The sequence below is a fragment of the Rattus norvegicus genome, chromosome 14, assembly GCF_036323735.1.
Source record: "Rattus norvegicus strain BN/NHsdMcwi chromosome 14, GRCr8, whole genome shotgun sequence".
In the NCBI taxonomy this organism is placed as follows: domain Eukaryota; kingdom Metazoa; phylum Chordata; class Mammalia; order Rodentia; family Muridae; genus Rattus; species Rattus norvegicus.
Genome location: NC_086032.1, coordinates 76,612,632 through 76,637,783, shown reverse-complemented (window position 1 = coordinate 76,637,783; position 25,152 = coordinate 76,612,632). Strand labels below are relative to the sequence as shown.

At 47.9% G+C, this 25,152-nt stretch overlaps 1 protein-coding gene across 7 annotated transcripts in view; it reads right to left on the bottom strand.

The window, feature by feature from the left end:
• Nucleotides 1-25,152, bottom strand: part of Slc2a9 (solute carrier family 2 member 9) — a 133,629-nt gene that overhangs the window by 36,494 nt on the left and 71,983 nt on the right. For all 7 annotated transcript variants that reach the window (XM_063273504.1, XM_039092336.2, XM_006251100.4 and 4 more), the window contains 3 exons: nucleotides 23,524-23,656; nucleotides 12,318-12,505; nucleotides 4,276-4,386 (listed from right to left, as the gene is read on the bottom strand). In XM_063273504.1, coding sequence (XP_063129574.1) covers nucleotides 4,276-4,386; nucleotides 12,318-12,505; nucleotides 23,524-23,656 — 432 coding nt within the window. The remainder of the gene's footprint in view (nucleotides 1-4,275; nucleotides 4,387-12,317; nucleotides 12,506-23,523; nucleotides 23,657-25,152) is intronic.

Sequence of the window (25,152 nt, the reverse complement as noted above, 5' to 3'; positions counted from 1 at the left end):
TCTCTGGTACATCATCATATGGGTATCTATGTAGACATGGGTTTTGTTTCTCTTGGGTAAATATATATGCATGGGATGGTAAGTGCATAGGTAACTATCAAAAATGTTCTCTAAATGAGTAATATGACTTTAACCTTGACTAGTAGTGTGAGAGTTTCTGTTGCTCTATTTCCTTGGCAACATTTGGAATATCAGGAATTAAATTTTGTCTGTCCTGTGAATGACAGGATCTTGTGCATTTTAACTTCTCTAATGGCCAATGGCACTGAAACTTTTTTCCTGTGCCTTTTGACCTTTGAGAATCTCCTTTGGTAAAGATCTATTTGAATACTTTCAGAGAACAGTTGGTCTTGTTGATTTCTCAAGATTCTTTACATATGCAGGACACAAGCTCCCTGTCAGATGTTTATACAGTCTCCCAGCCTGCAGCTTACTTTTTCTTTTGTTTTGTTTGTTTTTGTTTTTTTGGGGGGGTGGGTTGTAATGTCTTTTGAAACAAGCTTGCGATAATTCAACCAAAATGTAAAAGCAGAAACAAGTGGATCCAACTGATCCCAGTGGTACTTCCCTGAGGTGTCTGAGGCACTGGGGGCAACCTTCCTCAGGCATCCAGTCAGCCAGGCAAGAGTCAGATCCTGGGAATCAGAGCTAGAAAAGACCCAGCTTGGGATGAACGGAGAGCAGAGTATCTTCTAAGACAAAAATCTCACTTTCATGCATGAATGAACTCTCAGAGGGCATGACGGTCATAGAAACTGTCAGATCTGCAAGCGCTGAGCATTGTGTCCAGTTCCTACACGGGTTCTAATTCTCAAGAACTGTCCAGCTCAGAGGAGGCTGCTAGCAGTCGCTCACATCTGCAGAGAGTAGGGTGGGGCCAAAGCAGATGGCTGGTTCTGTTTTAACCTGCTGGGGTGTCTCCTTTGCTGGGTCCCTTTAGGCTTTGTTCTGTGAACTAGGACTTGGTCTCAAGTAACCATCAGTGATTGCCTTAGTTTCCACAAGTGCGGTAACAGTGTTGCAACTACGACTGCAGGGATACTCTTCATCTTTCCCAAGCTTTAACTCCAAGATCAAGAGCCTTGCTTCCTTTATATGATGACACAGGGTAGGGTCTGTCTCAGCTCCACCCCTGCTTTCTCAGGATCTGCTCCAGCCCACCCCAGTCTTCCCAGCGTCTATTCCAAAACCTCCTCTGCCTTCTGAGATCTGCCCTGGCCTTCTCCTCCATTCTGGTGTCCTTGTCTTTCATTGGTGGTCTCCCTGTAGGTGTCTGTTTCCAAAATTTCTCTACTTGTAAAGACAATGAATTTGGGGGCTCAACTCACCCCCAGAAAAAACCCAACCCTAGCTTACCAACAATACCTGCAATGACCTGTCTCCAAATGAGGTCACACTGGGTGGGGGGTTTCAGTGTGTGAGTTTTAGGGAGTCACATTGCAAGTGACATGTACTGAGTCTCCATTGAGTAGTGGAGTCTTCAACAATTCTCGTTGGTAGGATCTGTTACTACCAGCACTCCCTAAGAAGAAAGTAGGGGTCTGAAAAGCTAGGCCCCAGGTCATGACTAACAACAGGGCCGGAAAACCACTGAGCCCAAACATGCCCCTGTTGTGCCCTGTCACCCTCACCTTTACTCTGTATAAAATAGATCCAGTATCTCACACCATGGCCACAGAGAATGCAGACTGTGACACTGAAATCTCAGGACTCCTGGGAAGTTTGGAAACTCTTAAAGATTTTCATTTAGTCCAACAGAGCACAGTTCCAAACTATGCTGCCACAAACAAGACCACGGTGCTGTGGATGCTGCCCCTGACGTAATAGCACAGCCTGTGCCTCTTACCAAAGGTAGAGCTGGCTCCCACAGCCCCTGCCCAATCACGGTGGACCCTCATCCTCATGGGTGAATGACACTTCTTCCCTTGAAGTTCAGTCATCTGAACAGCACAGTTGAAGCCCCAAACACAGTCTGGAAAGCCAGCTGTTCTGCAAGATGGCAATTATTTCCAGCCAGCAAGCTGCTGAGTGATGGCCGCTGCCCAAATTAACGGCAGATCAAAAGAATGAGAGCGTCTTTCCGTCTCAGTTTTATAGGCCTTGGAGCCATTTTAATAGACTGTCAAAAATCTCAGTAAAGAGAGTGGGGGAAATCAGGGTGTCCTTTTATTGATAGACAATTAGCCTGAAGGATCGGATGGAGTTGTCTGTGTAGCGCTGAAAAGCAGGTCACACAAACTTTGGAAAAGGGCAGAGGACTCGCTGAATGTTGAGTTTGGGGGAGGAGGGGAGCTGCCACAGGCTTTGATTTTTGTTTCCATGACAACTCTTTCTTGCAGAGTTAAAGTATCTCGTTGTTACTTTAACAAGCAGCTTAGACCAACTCAGGGATAGTAGTTTATGCTTTGGGCAGTCGAGGTCTAGAACAGATCTCACAGGGGAAAACTTACAGGGGTGGAGACTCTGGAGGGAAAGAGAGTGGCTTTCCTGCTTCCTAAGGAGTCTCAGATTCCGTGTTCGGATTCCTTCCTCATCTCTCAGACCAGGCAGCAATGGTGCCCATTCTGCCTCACATCTTGCCTCTGCCTGCCGTTCATTGACCTTCTACCTCTCTCCTTGTCACTTTACAGGTTCACTGATTGCCCAGATAAACCCAGGTGCATCTCCAAACTCTCACTCCTACCTATGAAGTTCCCTCTGACCCAATCTCATGTCCTGTGACTGCAGACCTGGGGATCTTTGGGACCCATTAATTTTTTTTTCCTGCCACAGATGGCCAGGGTTAAAAGCAAATTTTATAAATGTGTGGATCCATTTAGAGATGTATGGTAATTTCCCTAAGCCCACCTCAGAGGTAAGTGGATGTCAGGGATAGGATTGTGGAGCTGTCCAGTTCTCCTCACTTCAGGTGACAGGGTGTGACTTACCTCTCCACATACACAGACAAGTCCACTCATACCTGCTGCCCCATCCTATGTCTGTGAGGCAGGGACGTGTCCTTATATAAAAGGGAAAGGGAACCACAGAGATGTTGAACAACTTGCTAGAGAGTCACCTGACCCACCCGATCCATCTATTCTCTGAATAGAGATGCCAATAACCCCACCCTGTGGGTGGAGGGTAAGAAAGGAAATGGAGCCCAGGGTTTTGGAGGCTGATACAGCCTGGGTTACCAGAGCAGCTTTTCAGGCACTCTTTTCTGGCTATATGATGGACCCCATTAAAGCGGCTGGATGAATAGTAGAAGGGAAGTCCTTCTGCACCAGCCTCTGTTATAAGAGCAGAACTCAGGCTGGGATATTGACAGGGCTGCAGCCTCCCAGGCACAGAACAAAGCAGTACACAGAGTCCAGATGAGTGGGCATTTCCCACACCACCCCTCACAGCTTGACTAGAGGCAATCTCTTTATTTTTTTAACTTTTCTGGATATTTACAAATTTGGTCCCAATACATTGGTATTGATTTCTTATAGCAACAAAACAAAAACCCAAACTCCAAACCCTCTTCTGCTTCCTCCGCCACTTCCACCCCAGGTTGACTGAGTTCTATTGATCACAGTTGGAGTTAATAACGGGATTGGTGCAGTCTACAGCTGGAGACAGAATTTGGCGACACGTGCAAATAACAAAGCTTTGAAATATTTTCCCCCTAACAAAAAGCAGGTCAGGAAAGAGCTCGAACATTACTCGTCTACATTTCTAATGGTATCCATTTTTAAGAAGTTGGTGGCCAGAAAGGCAAGGAGAAACACTGTATCTACTGACAAGTCAGCAGGAGGGTAGGGAATCTGCCTGTTTGTGCTGACATCATTCTTGCTGGTGGGGATTGGCAAGGGAGTATCTCTTTCCGGGTCAGCATTCACACTCTGCCACATCAGACATGTCCACTCATACCTCTTTCATTGTTGAAGAATCCCAGGGCAGGAATCTGTATCTACAGAGTGAAGCACAGCCCACCCACACTCCCTCAAGAAGACAGATGTGAACGCTTCACCAAGAGAGAAGAGAAGGCTCAGAAAGGTTGACTACCCTGACCAGCATCACACAGCCAGAGGTAGGAAGAGTTTAGCTTGTTTGGATTGGAGACTCAAGGAACTGAGATACAAAGAGGAAGAGTCTAAGTGGGCTAAGGGTTTGTAGAGCACAAGCTTCTCCCAAATCCAGATCGGGTCCCCTGACAAGGCCCACCCTCATGAAGCAAACCCTAGTAGGTTCCCTGGATGCCTGTGTGCCATCCAGCCCCTATGGCGTTCTCAGGAACCCTCAGTGACTTACAGAGAAGATAGCAGCTAGCGTCTCAATTCCTCCGGTGCTCAGGGTGATGTATGGGATCTTGTCCTGAGGAACCCCAGCTTTCCCGAAGATGCTGTTGGTGTAGAACCAGATCTGTGATGCAGAAAAGATCAAGGAAGGTCATCCAGAGGCCTCAGCCTCCTCCCCATGCTAGACTAAGGTGTGAAGCTCTCTCTGCACCTTGCCATTGAATCCAGAGTCACAGGCAAATTTTGCCCTGTAGTCATATGGTGCTCCTCACCCCCACCCCCTTCACTAACAGATTCCTGTATTCTTGGGAATGATATCTGCCCACCTAAGACACTGCTTCCTACACTCACTGCCTTGTAGCTAGGAACAGGTAGCAATAGGAAATATTGGTGGGGTCAGCACGAAGCTTCATATTTTACTTGAGTCTTACATGTATTTATTTACTTGCTTATTTATTTATTGTGGGGGCGGGGCCAGTGTGTGTTGCGGGAGGGGAGGTCACAAGTTATAGGAGTCAGTTCTCTCTTTCTACCATGTGGGGCTCAGGGGTTGAATGCAGGTCCCTGGTAGCAAGAACCTTTACTGGATGAGCCATTTCACAGGCCACAACCTCCTACCTCCACCTCTTCCTCCTCTTCCTTTAGAGAAACTTTATCAAAGAGATATAGTCTCATATTCACTTAGTTTATTTTTTCCTGCTTTCCTTTGTGTGGCCAGGATGATGAGTGTGATGGTTGGAGCCTTGGTAGCCCTCTTGGGCCATTAATATCCTTGGAACAGTGTCCTCTGAGAATCAGAAACTGTTTCTGCTCCACAAAACATTTTACTATGACCCAGCAGAAACCGCCATGATGAATTTACAATAATACACAAGGTAGAAATGATATTCTTGAGGTCTGTGTAACTGTACATGTACAGTCAGATCCCAAGAAAACTAACCCCAAAGACAACCCAAATATCCAGAAATGAGCTCAACCTGGAGGAGAGGAGACCTCTGGCAGTTGGATAAAAGCCAACATTCCTCAGGAGCTTGTGACACTGACTCCCTTCTGCCAAAACGGATCACTTTTAGTACCTCTGGGTAAGGGGCATAAGGCTTCCTGAGGTGCCTATCAACTTATGAAACTCATGCTGGCCTCCAGGCCCCCTCAGGATGCCCTTCTCACCTCCTCCCCTACCCCGAACTCCCTCCAGCCCAAAAGATTCCCTCCCTGCAGCTACTAGATCTCCTTATAAGCCTGCTACCTCACTACTCACATTCTTACTGTCCCCTAAACCCTCTCTCATGCTCGTGCTACTCCTTACTCTCTTACTGTCTCTTGCCTCTCTGTCTCTGTCTCTGTCTCTCTCTCTCTTTCTCTGTCTCCCTCTACACACACACACACACACACACACACACATTGTATATATATGCTCTCTCTCCTTTCTTGCTACCCACTTACTCTCTTCTTACTCTCTTTCTGTCTCTTGCTTCCTCTCTCTCTCTCTCTCTCTCTCTCTCTCTGTGTCTCTCCACACACACACACACACACACACACACACACACACACACACACACACGCAGTTTCTTGGCTGTTTCTTCTCCACAACTCTGATGCACTGGCTGGACTACCCTGATACTTGTGTGAGGAAGCCCTTGTTTCTAATCTGTCTTGTTACAAACACTTGTTTGAGAAGCCGTTCATGCCCAGGGAGGGATAACCAGGACTAACTTGTATCCAACAGTTGGTTAGGTTTGCAGTGCCAGGTTACTTTTCATAGGGTCTCCCAAACACCCAGAGACATGGTGCAAATGAGCTACTGGCTTAATCCTTGGATCAGTTGGCAGAGATGAGTTTTAATGTTCACACGAAGTAAAGACCCATTGCCCTGTGCTATCTGCATCCCCACTGAATGGGTAGGGGAGTTAGGACTTTAGGCTCTGTCAGAATGAATGATGGCTGCCACATTTGCAGGGCACAGAGGCAGTAGTACCTCACTAGCCCACCAGATCCTGCAGCTCTGAGGCTATCTATCGTTTAGAACCCACAGTATCCCTGGATACGTCCCCGAGGGGTGGCCATGATCTCCAAGACCCAGTCACAGTTAGACGACTGTAGACTCAGTTAAGAGATGTTCTTTATTGTCACTGTGGGCTTTAGTGCCACAGGGCTCTGTGCCTTCCACTCACAGGGAGGCAGAGCTTCTAGCCCCCTGTCAACACTTGGAGAATATTTTCCAGTAGAAGCTACTCTCCAGTCCCATGCTATCTCAGCTTCTCCGGCCCCCGTGATCCCTTATGTCTCGAGTTCCCATTCTTCCTGAAATGGCACAGCTGCAGACATCCTCAGCAGGTTGAAAGTCAGTGGTGGGAGTCAGTGTGCAAGCCATTCTGTGTCTACTGTAGAATGGCTGTGAGGAGGACTGAGCCATCTTGCTAAATGCATCCAGACAGCAGTAGGCAGGAGTTGTCCCTTCCCCCACCAGCCCCAGCCTATAGCTCGTGAGGTCTGCAGGGCTTGCCTGTCCCCTTCTGCCTGATCCATGTAGCACCCTGCCCCCACCTTCATTTCAAGAAGCGGAGGTGATTGCCTTCACCTTGACCTCTGTATGAACTGAAGGAGATAGAATCGGACAGTTTCAGGCCCTTGTGAAAAAGAAGAAAATGCCCGGGACACTCAGAGTCACGGAATCACAGAGCCGGAGCCACCCCCCATCTCGTCAAGTCTGCGTGAACAATTCCCTCCACTCGCTTCCTCTTTTGCAGGTTGCCTCAGGTTCCCTACTGTCGTGGTTCTAACATGCTGAATTAGCCAGGAAAAACCTTCATATAACAAACAATAGGCATCCTTGTAGGTGGTTCCATCTCTCCACAGAGATATGCAGACTCCTTAGAAAAAAGAGCCTCCATTGTCAGTCATTGTGGAAGGCATCTGTGATACCCTCCTCCTTGGAGGTGTATCCTTGGAGAGCCCCAAAGGGATAGGGCTGGTGTCTTTCTGAGTCTCCTAATGCCTTACTCTCAGCATGGCACAGTGTTTTGATGAGGCAGCGTGCCATTCTATCTGTGAGAGGCCTGAGGAGAAAGCAGGGGACCACTCCCTATGCAATGAACCAGAGTAGAGAGGTGGCCCCTGGGAACCCATTCTTCTTGCAGTAAACGTCATGTTACAGACCACCCCACTGTAACCTGTGGTTTGTAACTCTTCTACCTTCTCTTGGCTGTAGACTCGGTGGCTACGGGCCAAGAGATTTGGTCTGACCTTTGCCAACAAATGTTAGCGCCTGGCTTATCTTTGTCCAGCATATGAGTAACTGTTCTGGTAGTGACCAAACAGCTAGCAAGAAGTAATTTAAGTGGATGGTTTTTGTGGTTTGCTTTTGGCTCGTGGTTTGAGAGGGTACAGTCTGTTGTGGTGGGATCTGTGGAGCTGAGAGACTCCTTACAATCTTATAGACCAAGAGGTAGAGAGCAAACGGGAAGCTGGGTTGTGACCCCTGAGACCTGGAAGAACACACTTTCTCTGGCTCATCTCTGTCTTCTAAGCTGTCCGCAGTCTCCACACACAGCACCACCACCTAGGGGCCATGTGCCCTCTCACGTGGGGACAGTCCACATTCACATTGTAATACCCAGAGCAAGATAATGCTGGACATGCTTGCTGGACATGGAAGAGCCCATGGTCATTCCAAAACATCTCTGTGTTAATCCCAGAATCTGGGCATTTAGTCTACACAGCAAGTCTGACTCTAAACATGGTCAGGGCCTGGAGGCAGCAGTTTTTGCTGGATTGCCTGAGTGAACCGTAAATGCCATCACTCCTTATGAAGGAGAAATGAGGACACAGAGCTGGAGAAAGAAGATATAAGGGTGGAAGAGGATGAAGGGAGAGAAAAATCAAACATACTTTATTGCAGCTGACCCTGAAGATGAAGGAAGGAGACCACGAGCCAAGGGAAGGAGGCAGCTCCTAGAAACCTGAGAATGGATTTTCTCCCGCAATGTCCAGGATTGACTGTGGGCCTGATTTGATTTGAAGACCTCTGACCTCCAAAGCAAGGACAAGAATGACCTACAATGACAAGTGTTTTGAAGCCTCTGGACGTCAGTGCTGTGATTTTATTTTTAAATGTCCAGTGGTGACAAGAAATGGGCACACTAGAGGGATGTAATCCATTTATATATTATGCTTTACCCTGGGGTGGGTATTTCTCACACATGGTAATCTATGGCTCTGTTTTGAGGTCTAGGAGGAAAAGGCCTGCTCATTTATTAAACATCTTTTGGTTGCTCTCTTAGGCTTTTCCCCTGCTGGGCAGAACCTACTTACATTTTCTCTGTGTGTCCTTCTCAGGCCCCAGCTAAAAGCATGAGTGTTTTCCCTGACCATCCTTGTTCTAGAAAGAGCTTTGCCATGAAACATTAGGTTTGGCTGCAAGCCAGGATGTGCACAGTAAGGGTCTCTTGGGACTAAACCAGTTCAAAGAGACCAGGTTTGAAAATGGCCACACACAAGACAAACACAAGATGGGAACAGCTACCAAGTAGAAGCCCTGGACCATCAAATGCCCTCCGGGAGTGCCCTGAATCATCAGTCATCAACTCAGATGTTAGACAAACTGTTACATTCTCTCTCTCTCTCTCTCTCTCTCTCTCTCTCTCTCTCTCTCTCTCTCTCTCTGTGTGTGTGTGTGTGTGTGTGTGTGTGTGTGGTGTATGTGGTATGTGTGTGTGGGGGTATATGGTATGTGTGTGTGTGAGTGTGTGTGTGTGTGTATGTGTGTGAGTGTGTGCTCAGTGCATGTGTGTCTAGGTCAGAGGTCAACCTCAGGTGTCATTCCAGGTGCATCCACCCTGTTCTTTGAAGCAGTCTCTCTCACCAGCTTGGGCTAGCTGATTAAAGTAGGGTGGCTGGCTAGGGATTCACTTGTCCATCTCCCAGTGCTGGTATTACAGGCACGTGCCACTATATTGGCATTTTTACGTAGGTTCTGGAGATGGAACTCAGGTCCTCAAACTTGCATACCGTAAGCACTTTGCATGCTGGGCCCTCTCCCCACCTCACAGTTCCTTCTTAAAGAGTCCCTTTGTATTGAGAGGAGGGAGAGGACTAGAGAGGACTGACACCTTGAAGGCCCTTTAGCTTCACTTGATCTTAATTTTAAGATTGCTGGTCTTAGAGTCACATGGCCAGGCGATGTGCTGTTAGTCTTCTGCTAGCTCGGCTGCAGATAACATTACTGATGTGTTAGATGGGAATGGCCGCTCAGGCTGCTGCATCAGTCTCCAGAGTGTCTGGATCAGTGTGACCCAACAAACCAGCTCTTCTTTGCAGGGACTTGGAGCCACTACCGCTGAAAACCCTGACCCTTAGGGGTTGGGGATTTAGCTCAGCGGTAGAGCGCTTGCCTAGCAAGCGCAAGGCCCTGGGTTCGGTCCCCAGCTCCAGAAAAAAAGAAAAAAGAAAAAAAAAAAGAAAAAGAAAACCCTGACCCTTGACTCAAGTGCCTGTCTGATAGGTGACTGAAAGGGGACAAACAGACCAACATGGAAAAGGAATTTCGAGGTAACTAAAGGTTGTTAACTCAGTATTGGCATAACCTAGAGAACACAGAAGCCAACAGGGACTCTGGCATCAGTGGCCCGAGAAACACATAAGGTCTATTTCATAGGGTGGTTCTCAGGCAGAGCAGCTCGACCCTCAGGGCTGCAGCTGGGCAGGGGCCAAGGGTGACACTAAACATTCTGCAGCCTTAAGACGGTATTCCAGCCTCAGATGTGAATGGTTTGGCCTTGAAAAGCCCTAGCCTAGTGCAAGTGCAGTGTGTGTGTGTGTGTGTGTGTGTGTGTGTGTGTGTGGTGTGGTGTGTGTGTGTGTGCATGTGTGTGTACATGTGTATGAGTGTCCAGGTCAGCAGAGGGCAACCTCGGGTGTCATTCCAGATGTCCACCTTGTTCTTTGAGGCAGGCTCTCTCATCAGCTAGGACTGGCTGATTCAGGTAGGGTCTAGAGAAGAGGTAACTTGTCTGATTTGTCTATAAAATAGGACCAGGTGTAATTTGACAGGGCAAGTTCCACACTGGACCTTGAGCTATCTATAAACCACGATGTCTTTCTCATCTAAGAAGTACATATGATGCCCCCCACCCTGTAGGACTCCTTGGGAACAGAGCAACGTAATCAATGGGAAGGTGGCTGCCTGGCAGGAGTGGCCAGTGTCTCCCAAGGGATCATAGTCATCTAAGTCATCATGAAGGGACAGAGCATACTTTAAAGCCACCTACTGTTTTTATCTGGGTTAGCTCTTGGCTATATGGCCTCTGGGCTGTGGAGGAGAAGGCTGCAGTGCAGGAGTGGGCCTGGACCCAAGCCAGGGTGTCAGGCTTATGGCTGGTTTTACAACTAAATAGCGTGTGTCCATTTGTCTATAAACCAGGAGAAATGTGTTCTGTAGCTACCTAGGGGTGAGGTGGGGACAGCCTGAAAAGCACAAGTGGAGTAATCTGAGTGGGACATTGAGGACCCTTTCTGCTTGGGGCTTAAGTACCTAAAACTTGGGGTTCAGACAATTGGTGTTCAAACCTTCTTTATACAACTGTGAACCTTTGGGAAAACATCCCAGTGTCTCTGTGTATAACAGTGGGGCCTGAAGGAAAGCTTCTGTTGCTACAAACCACTAATGGCTCCTGATCAGGGTCATAGCTGAGGGCATAGTCAGGCCACAGAAAGCAGATGGCCGAGGTTTCTGGCTATAGGTTTATGGGGACAGCCACGTGGAAAGCCAGGACTCTGACCATCTGACAATCTCAGTCTGGTGATCTCTGTGCTGTCTCAGGGAACGCACATGAGCTTGGAAGGTAGAAACAATCGCCTCTCTCTGAGCAGCGGGGCTTGAAGGTATACTGGCCCGATTCATCCATTACCAATGGGAAATGAGATCTCGGGGAAGGAGACGGCTCTGCCCAGGAACGGCATGGCTCTCCATCTAAATGCCTCAGTAAGCATGGATTCCACATGTCCTTAAGACTCTAGGTGTGGGCCTTAGGAAACAGTGCATTGTTGAGAGTCTGATACACCTGACCTTGAGTTTGTCTAGGGGAGGAAGCTGTAGAACAGGCAGTGGCCACTCTGGGCTGAGCTGTTGATTCCCCTACCCCACTTTGTTCTTCTCACTTGAGGGAACCGAGGCAAAAAGGCAAAAATGACTAGGGAACAAAGTGATCTTATTTTTACACCAGCGTTTCCAAAAATAGAATCGAGAGCTGTTGAAATTTGGCAGAATGTGTGGCTGTGATCTTCCCAGGCAGCCATTTCCCCGCTTCTGGACAGGAGTGTCACTGTCGCACCCTCTCCCACCTGAGTGCCACCTGAATGACAGTTGGACATGCCAGGCTCTGGTTGAGCAGGTATAAATCATCTGGGACCTCTGAGGCCTTCCCCACAGTGACTCCCCACATCCCGAGGTGAGGCATCCCACTCCGATTCCCAGAAAGAAGCAGTCACACCCAGCTTCCTTGCTTCTCAAATTTGGGGGTTTTACCTTTTTGGGACAGTGGAGAGAGTTAGAGGCCTGGGGACTCTAGGTAGGTTTCAGCTCAGACTCCAAAAAGCTGATGACAGCACAGCCAAGACTGCCTCTATTTAAGTCATGTTGATCCTCTGTCTCTTTGACTTCCTGTGTCTGTTTATTGAGAGCCATGACTCTGATGGATTTCCAGGGACACAGTAGGACAGCTGGTGGCAGTGCAAGGACAGACAACCTTGTTTGCTGCTGACTGGACACTGTGTGGATAAGTCTGCTCCATATCCTTCTATCCCACTCTATAGAGATAGGAACTGAGGACAAGGCAATTTCCACAGATGTTCAAAGGCACAGCTCGGTGGAGGCTTACAGAGCTGGGTTTGAAGTTAGACATCTAGCAATCACACCCTGAACCACCCCCATCCTGGTCTTCCTCAGGTTCTCTTTGGTGCTGGTGTGTGTGTGTGTGTGTGTGTGTGTGTGTGTGTTTTGTGTGTGTGTGTGTGTGTGTGTGTCTGTGTGTGTGTGTCTGTGTGTCTGTGTATACTCACCGCATTGAGTCCACATAGTTGGTAGCTGGCCATGGTGATAACGACAGTGATGACCTGCCATCGGACAAAGGGTGCCCTCAGAAGCTCAAACACGGACACCAGGCGAAGGTTCCTTTGCACACGGCTCTCAGCCAGGGCCTCCTCCAGCTCTTGGGAGACATCTGCTTTCCCCAGGAATGTTTGGAAGGCTGTGAAGAAGGACAGGCAGGGATTGGGATGTTGGCCTTCTAGGATGTTGGCCTTGAATGGATGGGCCCCACTATCTGGACATATGCTCATCAGAGACCTTTGGAATCTGTACGAAAACTGTTTAAAAATAGGAAGATAGGGGCCCAGAGACAGACACCAACTTTCCTGAAGTCGCTGAGTGGGCTGAGAGAGAACCTGGGTCTCTCAACCATCGTCCCTCTCCCCAGAAAAGCAGAGCATGGCCAGCATTCAAATCCATCTCCCAGGACAGTTGTCTCCATTTATAGTCTGTACAGTCCTGCCCCTCACAGCAAGGGACAAACTACACAGCATCAAGCATGCCAAACTTTTATTTATTAGAGCTCACCTGCCAGAACTGATATTCAGGTGAACATTCATTGAGCACCTCCTGTTTGTCTGGCCCCTTCTCACTGAGGATTTCTAGAGAGAGGTTAACAGTCACCCGCACACAATCTTGCCAACCCCAAAGTTGCCTCTATGAGTAAAAAGAGGATTGAACTTAACGACCCTCATTAGTTCATTCCATGTGACCCTCTGAAATGTGGATGCCCTGAGTGGAATAGGAGAGTGAAGGTCCACACATTTTCTTGACGGATGTATTCCCAAGTCAAGCATTGCAAATTTTCAGCCGTTGGAGGAGCCATATTTTAACCCTTATAAAAGAGACCCCTGAGATCCTAACAGCTAGATCACACAGCATGCTTTCCGAGCAGTGGCTTCCATATTCATTGTCCTCTGTCCTCCCCCTACAGAGAAAGGTAGCAGTGGTGATGGTTCCTGCGGAGAGTCCATTCCGCACACAGCAGGCACTGTCCTTAATAACCCGGCTCCTTCATCCCGGCTGTGTGGAATGGTTCTGTTTAAGCAGAAAAGTAAAGCAGCTAAGGCCACTCCAGATTTTCCAGGCAGCGAGCCCAGGAAGGCTTCAGAGATACCCAAGCATGTCTTTGGAAGTTGCCATTTAATGGTTTTGCCAGCACTGGTTAAATCGTACAGGAGAAAAAGTGACTGGGTTTTTACTACACACTAAACCATTGGAGTTTGAGGGTTTTCTTCCAAGTTCAAAATGCAACATCTGTGTTACCAAACGGGTCTAGAGTTTGCATATTTTCCTTCCAAAACATGGAAAACTTCATCCCCTATCCCATTCACCTTGAAGCTCTCAGGCAAATTCAACGCACGGAGCTCATCAAAATTTCCCTGCACAGCCTTGTCCTTGCTGACAGCTCCAGGGGCAGGCTTTCTCATTCCCTGAATTTTCTCTTTCCAGCATCCCCTCCTCCATTTTTATTGCATCTTTAAGCCCCACCCCTCCACCCCACCATCTTCTGTTAGTACCAGAGAACAGGTGCCAAGGTAATGTTTGTTAGTATGGCTCAGACGGTAAATCTAGAACTTTCCCCCACAACAGGGATCTCCACTTTGTTACCAAGGACTTCTTGGGTTAAGTAGCTTCAATGGGGACATTAGTGCATGGTCAGATGTTTGACACTGTTCTTGGATTCTACCCCCAGACGTGATAATCCTTTCATTTGTCCAGTGGGTACAAAATGCTATAACCTTTTGTTGTGGCTTAAACTGTTTACCTGTTATCATATGGTACCTATGAATGTGAGCTCCGGAAACAGTCACCTAGTGAGGGTTGGTGGTCATGCTGGGGTAACCGGGTTCCCCTGAGTCTTAGGAGTAACAGAGAATGAATGGACGCTGGAGTTCAGTGAGAATGTAAGAATAGAGGAGGCTGGGGATGCTGTGTGAGCTGCCTGTTAGGATCTCAGGGTCGCTTTTATGAGGGTTAAAATGTGCTTCCTCCAATGGCTGGAAATTTGCAATGCTTATGGGTACTGGAAGACTAGGCATGCGGGAGCACTGAGGATGCAGAATGATTGGCGATGCCTGAACATTGAGGATGCAGAACTGAGGATGTTAGAGTACCGAGGCTGTGGAAGACTAAGGGCACTGAGGCTCTAAGGATACTGGCCACTGTCACCAGCTGGCAGAGGAATACCACTCTGCTGGTGACTTCCGGTCCCCAGAGCAAGTATACAGTCAGTTGATGTAGTCAGATGCTCTGAGCCAGCGATTAGCCTGGGACTCTGTGCTGCGGTGGCCACCAATTTTTGTCTATAAGAGTGCTCTTTACCTCTTGCAGAGCAAAGCCCAGAGTGGTCTGGAGCCTTCTTTCCCATAACGAAGAAGGCAAAAGAACGTCACGTGAAGCACTCCCACTGATCTTTTGTGACCATGTGCAGAGAGATGCTCTGAAAGCTCTGTGTTTTACACAGTGCAGGACTAAGGACTTCTAAAAATAGGAACTCTGTCAAGCCATTCCTTTTCAACTGCTACCGGTATTTAAGAGCAGGATGTCGTGGGGCTTCTAAAGCAGGCTCAAGGTCTCTTCATTATTCACAGTGGTAATGTCCTACATGGGGAAAGGAGAGGTGTAGAAGGAGATATTGAGGTTCTATATAGTTTTATACAATTTTATTGTGACGGGGCCTGGAACTTCATGGTCTGTGTGAGGGTGTGGGAGAAGCCACACTGTGGAGAATCCAGCAGGGTACCGCTGTTTTCTGTTACGGTATATTTGATTATTGTACACAGAAAAGCTAATTGTTAGCAAAATATACAAGCTTAGAAAGGTATTGTGCTTGTCAGATGCAGTTAGGTGTATCCTGGAGAGCTGCAGTTCTGTGTGCCTCTAAAAGCCTCCACAGGTAAGAATGCTAAAGAGTAGAAAGTTCCTGCCTATTCTAAGGCAAGTTGCTTGAGGTCTCATGGTCTTTGCAAAGTCAGCTGGATGGCCTTGGGCTGCCCCACCTAAAAGGTGAAATAGTTTGGCCTCTATTCACTTGCTTGGAGTCATCCAAGGGTGTAGGGGAGGAATTATTGACTTCTTTTTATAGCAATTGGACCTTTGAGAGCTCTCTCTTTGGGCTTGGGAGAGCTTCATAGAAGGAGCCCCAGGCAAGAGATAGGGATTCATTTGCTCTTTGGGCTTGCAGGAACCACAGAGAGGCAGTGGGCAGGACACAGGTGAAATGGTTGTCCAGGAAAGAGAGCTAAGGAGCCCTTCTCAGATTTGAAGGAGCTCAAGAGAAAGGTAGACTAGCTTGCTTATGACACAGATAGAAAGAGATTTCTAAAGAGCTGGCAGGGTAGTTGTAGAATCAGACTTGTGGATAGATATTTTATATACAGTAAGTAAATAAAATTATGTCTCTGAGCTAACAGGTTTTTATCTCAGCTCCTGCCTCCCATGTCTTTATGGGTTTAAATATTGGATAATTTAGATGATTAAGTGCTACCATTTTCCTTTGTGATCCATACACAGTGATACATTGCTTTTGTACAGTTTACTAGTCAGTGAATTGGATAATAATTAGCAAATTGGAGGCTGATAATTTGGTCGTTTGATAGAATTGAACGAAAAACTATACAGGTCTTTTATAAGGAACCTGCCAAGGCTTCAAGGTATGGTTGTGCATGCATTTAATCCTGGACCGGGTGAAGGGGAATCAGGGACACCAGGAGCTCGGGGTCATCATGGCTTCTGTGGTGATTGGAATGAAATGTCCCTCTATAGGCTTGTGTGTTTGAATACTCCATCCCCAGTTGTTAATGGCGCTGTTTGAGGAGGCTCACACTTCCACCAGCAAGGAGGAAGTGTGTCACTGGGGGTGGACTTTGAGAGCTTAAGGTCTTGGTCTACTCCCAGTGTGCTCTTTCTGCTTTGTGCTTGGGGTTCAAGATGTGAGTCTTAAGCTTCTGCCCTGGCCATCATGCCTGACACTTTGCTGCCATGCTGGACTCTCATCCTTCTGGAAATGTCAACCCAAATAAGCTCTTTCTTCTATGAGCTGCCTTGGTCATGGTGTTTATCACAGCATCAGAACAGTAACTCATGCAGCTACATAGTGAGCCTGACTCCATGCTCGGGCTACAGGAGACCGAGCAAAACAACAACAACAACAAAAAAAAAATCCTCAAAGAAATTAGAGATTTAAAAACTAACAAATGCAGCACAAACCAAGTTGTGACACTGTGGGGACACTGCCTGTGCTCCAGTTACGAGGCACTGCAAGTCTCAAGGGCACTGACTAGCAGAGAATGTACAATGAGCAAATAATCTACGTCCTCAAGATAAGGGAGACGTTTCTACAGGGGTGTGAAAGTAGTGGTGTTTAAATGTAGTCACATAGTGAAAAGAGATCTTTGAAAACGTGTCTGTCTGGGAGTCAAGATTGTGCACTCAGATCATCAGTGAGAATTCTTATATCTGTACATCTCAAATTGAGTTCAGATCCCAGAACCCATGCAAAGCCAGACACATGGTAGTGCAGATCTGTAAGCCCAGAACTCTTATGGCGAGATGGGAGATAGAGCCAGGCTCCCCAGGCCACCATGGCGTACATAGCTGCAAAACAAACAAACAAACAAGGACCAGCACCTGAGGCTTCCCTCTGACCTCTGCGTGCTTCCTGTGGCACACTCACATCCGAAGTCCCACATATGCAAGCAGAAATGGGTGGGGAAGAAAGAGAGAGAATAATAAAACCCCCGGCATCGTACAAAGTTCTTTTTTTTTTTTAAATCCCTGCTTTACAATAATCCAAATGAGTTTCTGTGGGCTTTGCAAAATTGTGCTTGTCTATATAGAAAGTGAATCCTTTTGTAATTTCACCAGCATGGCTGACTGACATTGGGGAGGATGCAGATTTTCTGGCTATGTTCTCTCTCTCTCTCTCTCTCTCCAGAGGTTTTGTTTTAGGGACTGAGCTGTGCAGTAAATGAGATGCACTAGGTCAGCCGCCTCACTGCCTCAGTCTACAGGGCTCTGTGGGTTCATCTTACTGCCAAGGATAATACTGGAACCTGCTTGCCCTCGTTAAAGGATAAAGTCTCTCTCTCTGCCTCTCTCTCTCTCTCTCTCTCTCTCTCTCTCTCTCTCTCTGCCTCTCTCTCTCTCTCTCTCTCTCTCACACACACACACACACACACACACACACACACGAGGGGGGTTGAAGAGCATATTGTGCAAACCTTTTGCCCTTATTTAGTTCTCCTGTGACTGACACCCCCTCCCCCAGGTAATAAGGTTAGTGGTGTCATTCTGCAGGTGAGAACAGGGAAGGGACTTGTCCTGAGACTGGGCCTGAAAGTACAGCCTGGGAGCTCAGTATAAGGAGGCTGCAGGTGTAAAGACTGGAAAGCCAGCAGTGCAATACACTGCCTGGCACAGATGGGCTGGTCTCACTGGACTTCTGAGCAGCCCCTGAAGGAATAGCTCCAAAATGCCCTCCACCAGGGAGGCTGGATGCTCAGCTGACAGGAATTAACTCCCCACACATCCACACTGCACTGTACGTGGACTGGATGGGCTCCTGCCCATGGAAAACATATGGTGTGTTAAAGACATGGAGCTGTCTGCCCACATCTGTGCTTGCAGCTGTCCCACAGCTGGGTGGCAACTGCAATGGAAAAGGTGCAAGGACAGAAGAGGCCAGGAGAGTTCCTGCGACTAGCAGGTGTTCCTGAAGACTCCTTCTGATTATCAGTAATGGCCCCTGGGAGTAATGTCAATGCTATTGCTTGACCTGAGCTTGTCCCACCCACACAGGCTCAGAGCAGTGCAAAAGTAGAAATTCCCACTCTCCTGTGGGACTTAATCCCTCTGTTCCTCAGTTTCCTAAACGTCAAAAGGCAACAAAGCAGAGCTGGCAGTGGTCTTAGTCGGTACACACTGCTGGAAGAAATAGCGCAGACTGAGTTCTATCACCCACCTCCTTTCTGCCTGGCTTCTGAATGTCATCCCACTGGGGCTTAGGACCTTAATATAAGAAATTAGGGGTATGCAAACCTTCAGTCTGTAACAAGAACTAATACTGCCTTAACCTTTGATTCCCCTCCCCTTTCTTCCCCTTTGCATCCTGAGTTCTGGGCAGACACAGGAGACACCCCTGGCTTTTGTTCATGTCACCCCCTACCATTAGTTTCATCAGCACGAGCTCTGTGAACTAAGATTAGCGTGAACTACACTGTACCCAAAAGCATGAGAGGGCTGTATGGAATTATGTCTTTCCCACCTTAAACCTATGAAGAAGAACATTTCCTTTAGCCTGTCTTTAGAGAAGTGAGACCTGAGCTACAGGAAACTGGGCAGGTAGGTGTTGGGGGTGCACTATGGTGGCTTCTAGTTTTACCCAGCCCTGTCAGAACTGGAAGCTGTTGAAAACTGTATAAACCTTGGGATATTTCTGGCAGAGGCTGGGTATGAGTAGAGTTCTTGCTGTCCTCGGTAAGGTCAGAACAAGGTCACAGGCAGCAGATCTGATGTGAGGGCATCGGCCCAGCTTCGGAACTGCCTGACTCACGTGTCTAAGGATGAATGGGAAGGAGACAGAACAGACACCCTGAATTTTAACGAGTTGATTCCAGGGAAGAAGTGGTCTCAGTCACCTGTAGTTGACACTCAGAAGACTTTGGAAGACAGTCCATCACAGGCCTCTCCCAAGGCTGCTGACACACCCTTTCTTCAATCTGAAAGCAAGCAGCCCTATCTACAGCCCTACCTTCTTCATATTCCTGCCCGTACTCTAGTCATTAACTCTAAAGAATTTGAGAAGGGAGGATGTGTTCATTTCTCATCTGGAATGAAGTCTACGTGGCCCAGTTTGTTTCTGGGCTGGAAGCAGTGAAAGATTCAGATCTACTGCCCTTTACAGACTAGCCATGACCAAAGCAAGACTGGAACCCTTGAGAATCAAGAGCCTGGCATTTCCTGTACCTACTATGTGCCACGCAACTCACAGACCTTCCTATTGCAATAGACTTGGAAGGTGGGTGCTTCTATATGTACTGCCATTCAGGGACTTGGGGTGTGTGTGCCCCAGATGACCTCAGGAGAACCAGGTATGTGATTAGTTTTTCCACATACCTCAAAAGAACAATGAGAAAATCTCATAGAATAGAGAGGCTGAGAGGAGAGACTTAGTTCAGTTCCATTTAGCCTGAGCTCCTGAGGGCTGTTGTTTGGTAGGGGTTGGGCCACAAATACTGACCAATTAAGAGAAGCTTGAGACAGGGCTGCAACTGCTACAAGAGAGTCACTAGAGATATGGTATTGGCTGGGCCTCGTAAGCCACACCAGATCACTGCCAGCTCTGCTTTCTTGCCTTTTAACATTTAGGAAACAGAGGAACAGAGGGATCAAGTCCCACAGGAGAGTGGAAATTTCCACTCTAGCATTGCTGTGAGTCTGTGTGGGTGGGACGAGCTCGGGTCAAGCAGTGGCATTGACAGGAGGTGATCAGACATGCAGACCCCCTTCTGCATTGTCACGTCCTCAGTGCAAGAGCTTGGGGACATCTCAAAATAGAGGGAGTGCCCTCCTCCTCCAGGACTGCAGGTGATCTGAATAGCCCTTTGACTGTGATGGAATTCCCTCTGTCCTTGTGTGGCCGCTAATTCGTTCATATCTCTATAGGTGTGGCTTTTTAAAATGATGGCAAAATTTATTGATCACATGCTCCTGCTGGGATGGGAGAGAGAGCTGGCTTCTACTGCAGTTCTACTTCTGTCCCTGTGTGACCTGGGCAGTCATGTGACAGCTGTGTATATGTGGCTACCCTCAGAATTAAAACAAGGACAGCAGAGATAGAACTGACAAGATCCTGGAGGGCCACTCTGAGCTGGGATGCATGAGAAGATTGCCCCTGGCGAAGGACAGCCATGCTGAGGCTTGAGCAAGAGCGCTGGCCTCCTCCTGGTCAGTGTATGCTTGACCCAGCCATACACGTTCACATGTGTAGCATCAACCTAACTGTACACAGTTCACAGTTGTTCTCACCTGACTCATGTCAACCATCTCACTCAGCTGTCACTTCCTCCAGGAAGCTTCTCCCGGGTCCCCCATTATCACCTCTTTGGAACCCAGGGCTTCTCTCCAGTGGCTCTTGGCACAGGGTGACACTCCCCTGATCTGTGAAGGCATGGGGCTCCTAATGGACTCTCACCAACTACAGGCTTCAGCACTCAGGGTTCTACCTGGCTTTGATCCATACCTTATTGTCAGGGCTCTATGTCCTGGGACACTGATGAGAGAGTCCATGGGGAAAATCAACTCATTCTTTTTTCCTAGTTACCCAGAAGCTCGGAGGCATTTCTTTGGCAGTTCCTCCTGGGAAAATAACAGAACTATTTCCTGTGACCCACCCATTGCCAAAGCCAGGTTGGAAGTATTTATATCGATTACATAATGAATCTGGTGAGCTCAATGCTACAGACAGGGCACACAGGTGAGTTTCTTGACCATTCCTAGCTTGCATTGTTGCCTGTGTTGCCTGACTCATGGCCCCATCCTGTCACCTTGAAAGATGCTCTCCTTCAGCCAAATCCTTCTCATGGGGCACCTCTCTGCTTCTCCACCTTCTCCCAGTCCTACGTTCTAGAAAGATCCTTGTGATGGTACTGTCCCCTCCTAGGCAGATACTCTTCCAGTCTGAATCCAGTTGACTGGCAGCCGCCATTCCAACAATGACCTTCATTCCTATCTCATGTGTCACCTTTAACTTGGACTGTCTGCAGAATGGGGTTGAGAGGCACCCAGAGGATTAATACAGCTCACTCCGGGTGTGTCTCCAGAGAGGATCAGATCAAGAGGGCTCTGAGATGATGGATAGTTTAATCCATTGATGGATATAAGATGTGAAGAGGCCATGGGGAAAAGGGAAGTGTGGAAGGTGGGGCCGGGCAGGAGGAAGTGGGCCACCTGCCACTGTGCCTTTGGGAGCTGTCTCTTTCCCTGACCCCTCCCTGTGGAGGCTCAGCTCTGGTTCCTGTTCACCATGGTATGAATTGCTTTGCCACATCCCTGGCTACTGTGAACTAGTAGTAGGAGTGAGTGGAAATGTCTGAAGGGGCCCATGGGGCCTATTACACTGTTAGCCCCAATTCATGGCCTTTCTATGCCAGTGTCCTTTGTCTTCTGAGTGTGTAGTAACCTCCCATTAACTCTGAATTTGGTCACGTGATTTGCTTTTAAACAACAGGATTTCACGTTAAGTTCTTAAAATTATGTGAGTATTTCCTACTTTGCACTCATGGGTGGTGTCTCTCCATCTTTTCCTTTTTAAGACAGACTCTTATTCTGTGGCCTAGACTGGCCTTGAGCTCACTAGGATCCTCCTGTGCTGCAGGATATTTGATCACATTTTTGAACTCCAAGATTGTGAGCTGGAAAAACCTATTTCTTTTTGTGGTGCGGCTCAGCCCTAGCACACTCCTTTAATCCAAGAGCTCTCTGTTAACAGGATTAAATAAAGTCAACAATAGGTTAAGAGATAAGGCATGTAACCAGTTGACAGGGAACATAAGAAAACACGGGAAGTAGAAAGGAGGGACATTGAGTTGAAGGGTATTTAAGAGAGCATGGGGAAGAAGAGAGGGCTTTTTCCTTCTGGGATGTTCGTGGAGTAGAATGGTGAGCTGTGTGCTTTCTCTCCCTTTCTGAATCAGCAAGCCTTCACTCCAACATCTGGCTCCTGAGTCTTCATTGGTAAAATTGAACATTTGGGATTTTTGTTTTTTAAAAATAACACTCCTGCTTCAGTTTTCAGAATACTGTGTTTACATGCATGCTCCACCATACCTGGAGTTTTGTTTTCTAATTTTGTTTTGTTTAAGACACTGGAGATTGAACCCAAGTCTTCACACATGCTAGGCAAGCAGGATGCCACCTAGACTCTCTCTCCTCAGACATGTATGCCCATCCTAACAGACTACTCCAGTCACTCCTGAAAGACCCCAGCTTAGCAGCAGTAACGCCATTTTGCAAGGCTGTACTTAAGATGACTGGTTCAGGGAAAGGTTAGAACACTGAGTACACAGCGTCTGCCAAGCAGGATGTGTTTGGTTGAAGGCCTGGCAACAGGACGACTTCGGTTGAGCACCTGACAATGAAAAAAAAGCCCCGGGAGAGGTCCCACACCCTGGTGGGGGGCCGAGTCAGTCGTTATGTTTCAGGAAGGTAGCTAGGAAACTTGCCCCCGGGCTAAACCCTTGCCATATTAGAATCCACCAATTATATCCCTGTAACCATGCATCTGCTTCTGTATGCTTGCTTCTGCTCCCCAAAATCCTATAAAAAGCCCATCCTTGGTTCCGTGGGGCGCGCCAGTTCCCCGAGTGACTGAAGCGCCCGCAGGTGCCTGTGCCTGTGTATCCCGACAATAAACCAAATCCTCTTGCTGATTGCATCCTGTGGTGTCTCGGTCTAGTCTTTGGAGTTAGAGGATCTCCATCCCGAGGGAAAGTTCTCCCTGAGAGCTTTTCACTCCAGGGTGGCAGGGATGCCATCTCATGAGTCTGTCCTTACCGTTGCCTGACAGAACACTAAGAATGTCAGAAAACAACTGTTTGCTGTACATCTGGCATGAAATTGGTACTGTTATTGATAGGAATACAAATCTCAGTATTATGGTTTCAACCCAAGGGCATGATCTCATTATCTTCATTCTTTTTACCAGGTGTAGGCATAGTATTTATCATATATCATGACTTAATATGTATATATCAAACATACATATGCTGGGCTGTGAAATAAGACTTTCGAATCTCATTTATTCACTGCACCCCACAATGCCCACTCTGACTATACGTAATTGAAGTCCCTCCCAAGGGTGCCTCCTTAGCTGAGCAGGTAGAGAGAAGTTCTCCCAAGCCAGGCCATATCATGTTGCCACAGGAGGACTCAATTTCTTCCAGCAAGACCAGCTGCTTTATGGACTCATGCCTCATAGGCTCTTTTCAACCACCCTTTTCACACTGAAGAGCCTCTGCTATCTGAACCGTGTCTGCAACTGGGGGCATGAAGAGAGTGGGTGTCCCTCTGCATGGTGCTTTTAGAGATGCTGACGCTTGCCCTGATCCATCCTGTAGCCTCTCGCTGTGACCCAGGCATAGGCTGGCATTGTATGATGAAAGGGAAGGACCCTACCTTTCGTGGCTCCTGCCTCGTCGTGCTTTTCAAAGAGGAGGTATCGTGGACTCTCAGGGAGAAATGGCAGGCTTGCCAGCTGGGCCAAGGCAGGGACAATGATCACTCCGAACAGGTATGGCCAGGTTCTCTCCTGTAGGGAGAAGACTCTGCTGATGGAGGGGCCTTTAGTTGTTTTACTGGGGACACTAGACTGAGCAGCTTAGACTCTGCAGGAAGCCTCCCTGCTCAGCTTGTCCCTACTGGCCACAGCTGAGAGAAACAACAGAACACCGAGTTTGTGTGGCCTCAGAGCCCCCATGGATGGTGACCTAGCACATCTCTGAAAAGCAGATGGCTCTTGGCAGCCAGTCAACTCAGGGGGTACCAGAGGTGGCTGCTCCCCTAGTGTGGACCACCACAGCCAACCTGGGGTCTCATTGGATCCCTTCCACTCCTCCAGCCTGGCTTGCCATTGGCATGGGGTCAGATATGCTTGAGTGTGAAAACGGAACCAAGACTCCTCCTGTGCGGCATCCACCATCTTCCTACTGTCAATGAAGATAGAAGAAGGAAGGCTGGCCCTTATGTATGGGCCTTCTCTTTCCAGGGGGAAGACAAATGGCCACCCCCAACACAGGTCGTCAATTTACTGTGTGCAGTACAATTTAATGCATACAATGTAATTTAAATGCACTGTGAAACATATGTTCTTGGGCCCATCAAGGTGACATCCTTCCCTGTCTTTGTCACCCAGATATACAAATATTCTCCCACCATGTGCCCTGTGTAGGACCATGCCACCCTGGGCAGTGTTGATGGGGAAGACAAAAGGCTCTGGCTCTAAGCTGAAGACGCAGTGTATCTTAGTTCCTAAAACAGGAAAAGAAAACAGCCCAGACGAGAACAAGACACACTGAAACCTGAAAAGCCTTCACATGATGGGCAGAAGTCTGCTAGCCTATTCGGGGCCAATGAGCTCAGATTCCTTGGGTGTATGGGACTGCTTGTCCTCATCCCACAACCAACTGTCCCTGTCAGCTTTTCTGAGACCCACTGTAGAGCCCTGAGAGGGAGCCCCTGAGAGTATCAGACACTACCAGGGTGCAGCAGCAGGGACCCCTGAATCACAGAGCAAGTCAGAAGGGGCCTGCCAGGACACTCAGCCAGTGTTAGCTTGGCTCTCATCTCCAAGGTGACTCCAGTCCTCCCTCCACCCCTCTGAAGCTAGTGAGTATGTCTAGTCAGTGGCCAGCATAGTTCTGGCATCTTCCTTTGAATGACAGGTGAGGTTGAGCCAGGCTTCTCAGTTTGAGGAAGCTTGTGACTAGAGGACCATGCAAAGAGAGAAATTGGGTGATCTCTGAAAGGTCAGAGGGAGCAATCATGGATGAGGAGTGCCGAGGGACACAGGTTCCATTCGGATGTCCATGGAATGTTCTGAATATAGATGGACTCTGGTGGTATCATTTGTGAATATTCCAAAAAAAAAATTACAGGGTTTTTAGTATAAACTGGCATATTTCAGTGAACCATCTTAAACCATGGTCAAAACAGCAGACAGTCTGTCAGTGCTGCCTGTGTGTTCTATACTCATAGATGCCACCCACTGTGGATTGAAAATATTCAGGGAAAAAAATATTTGTGTTG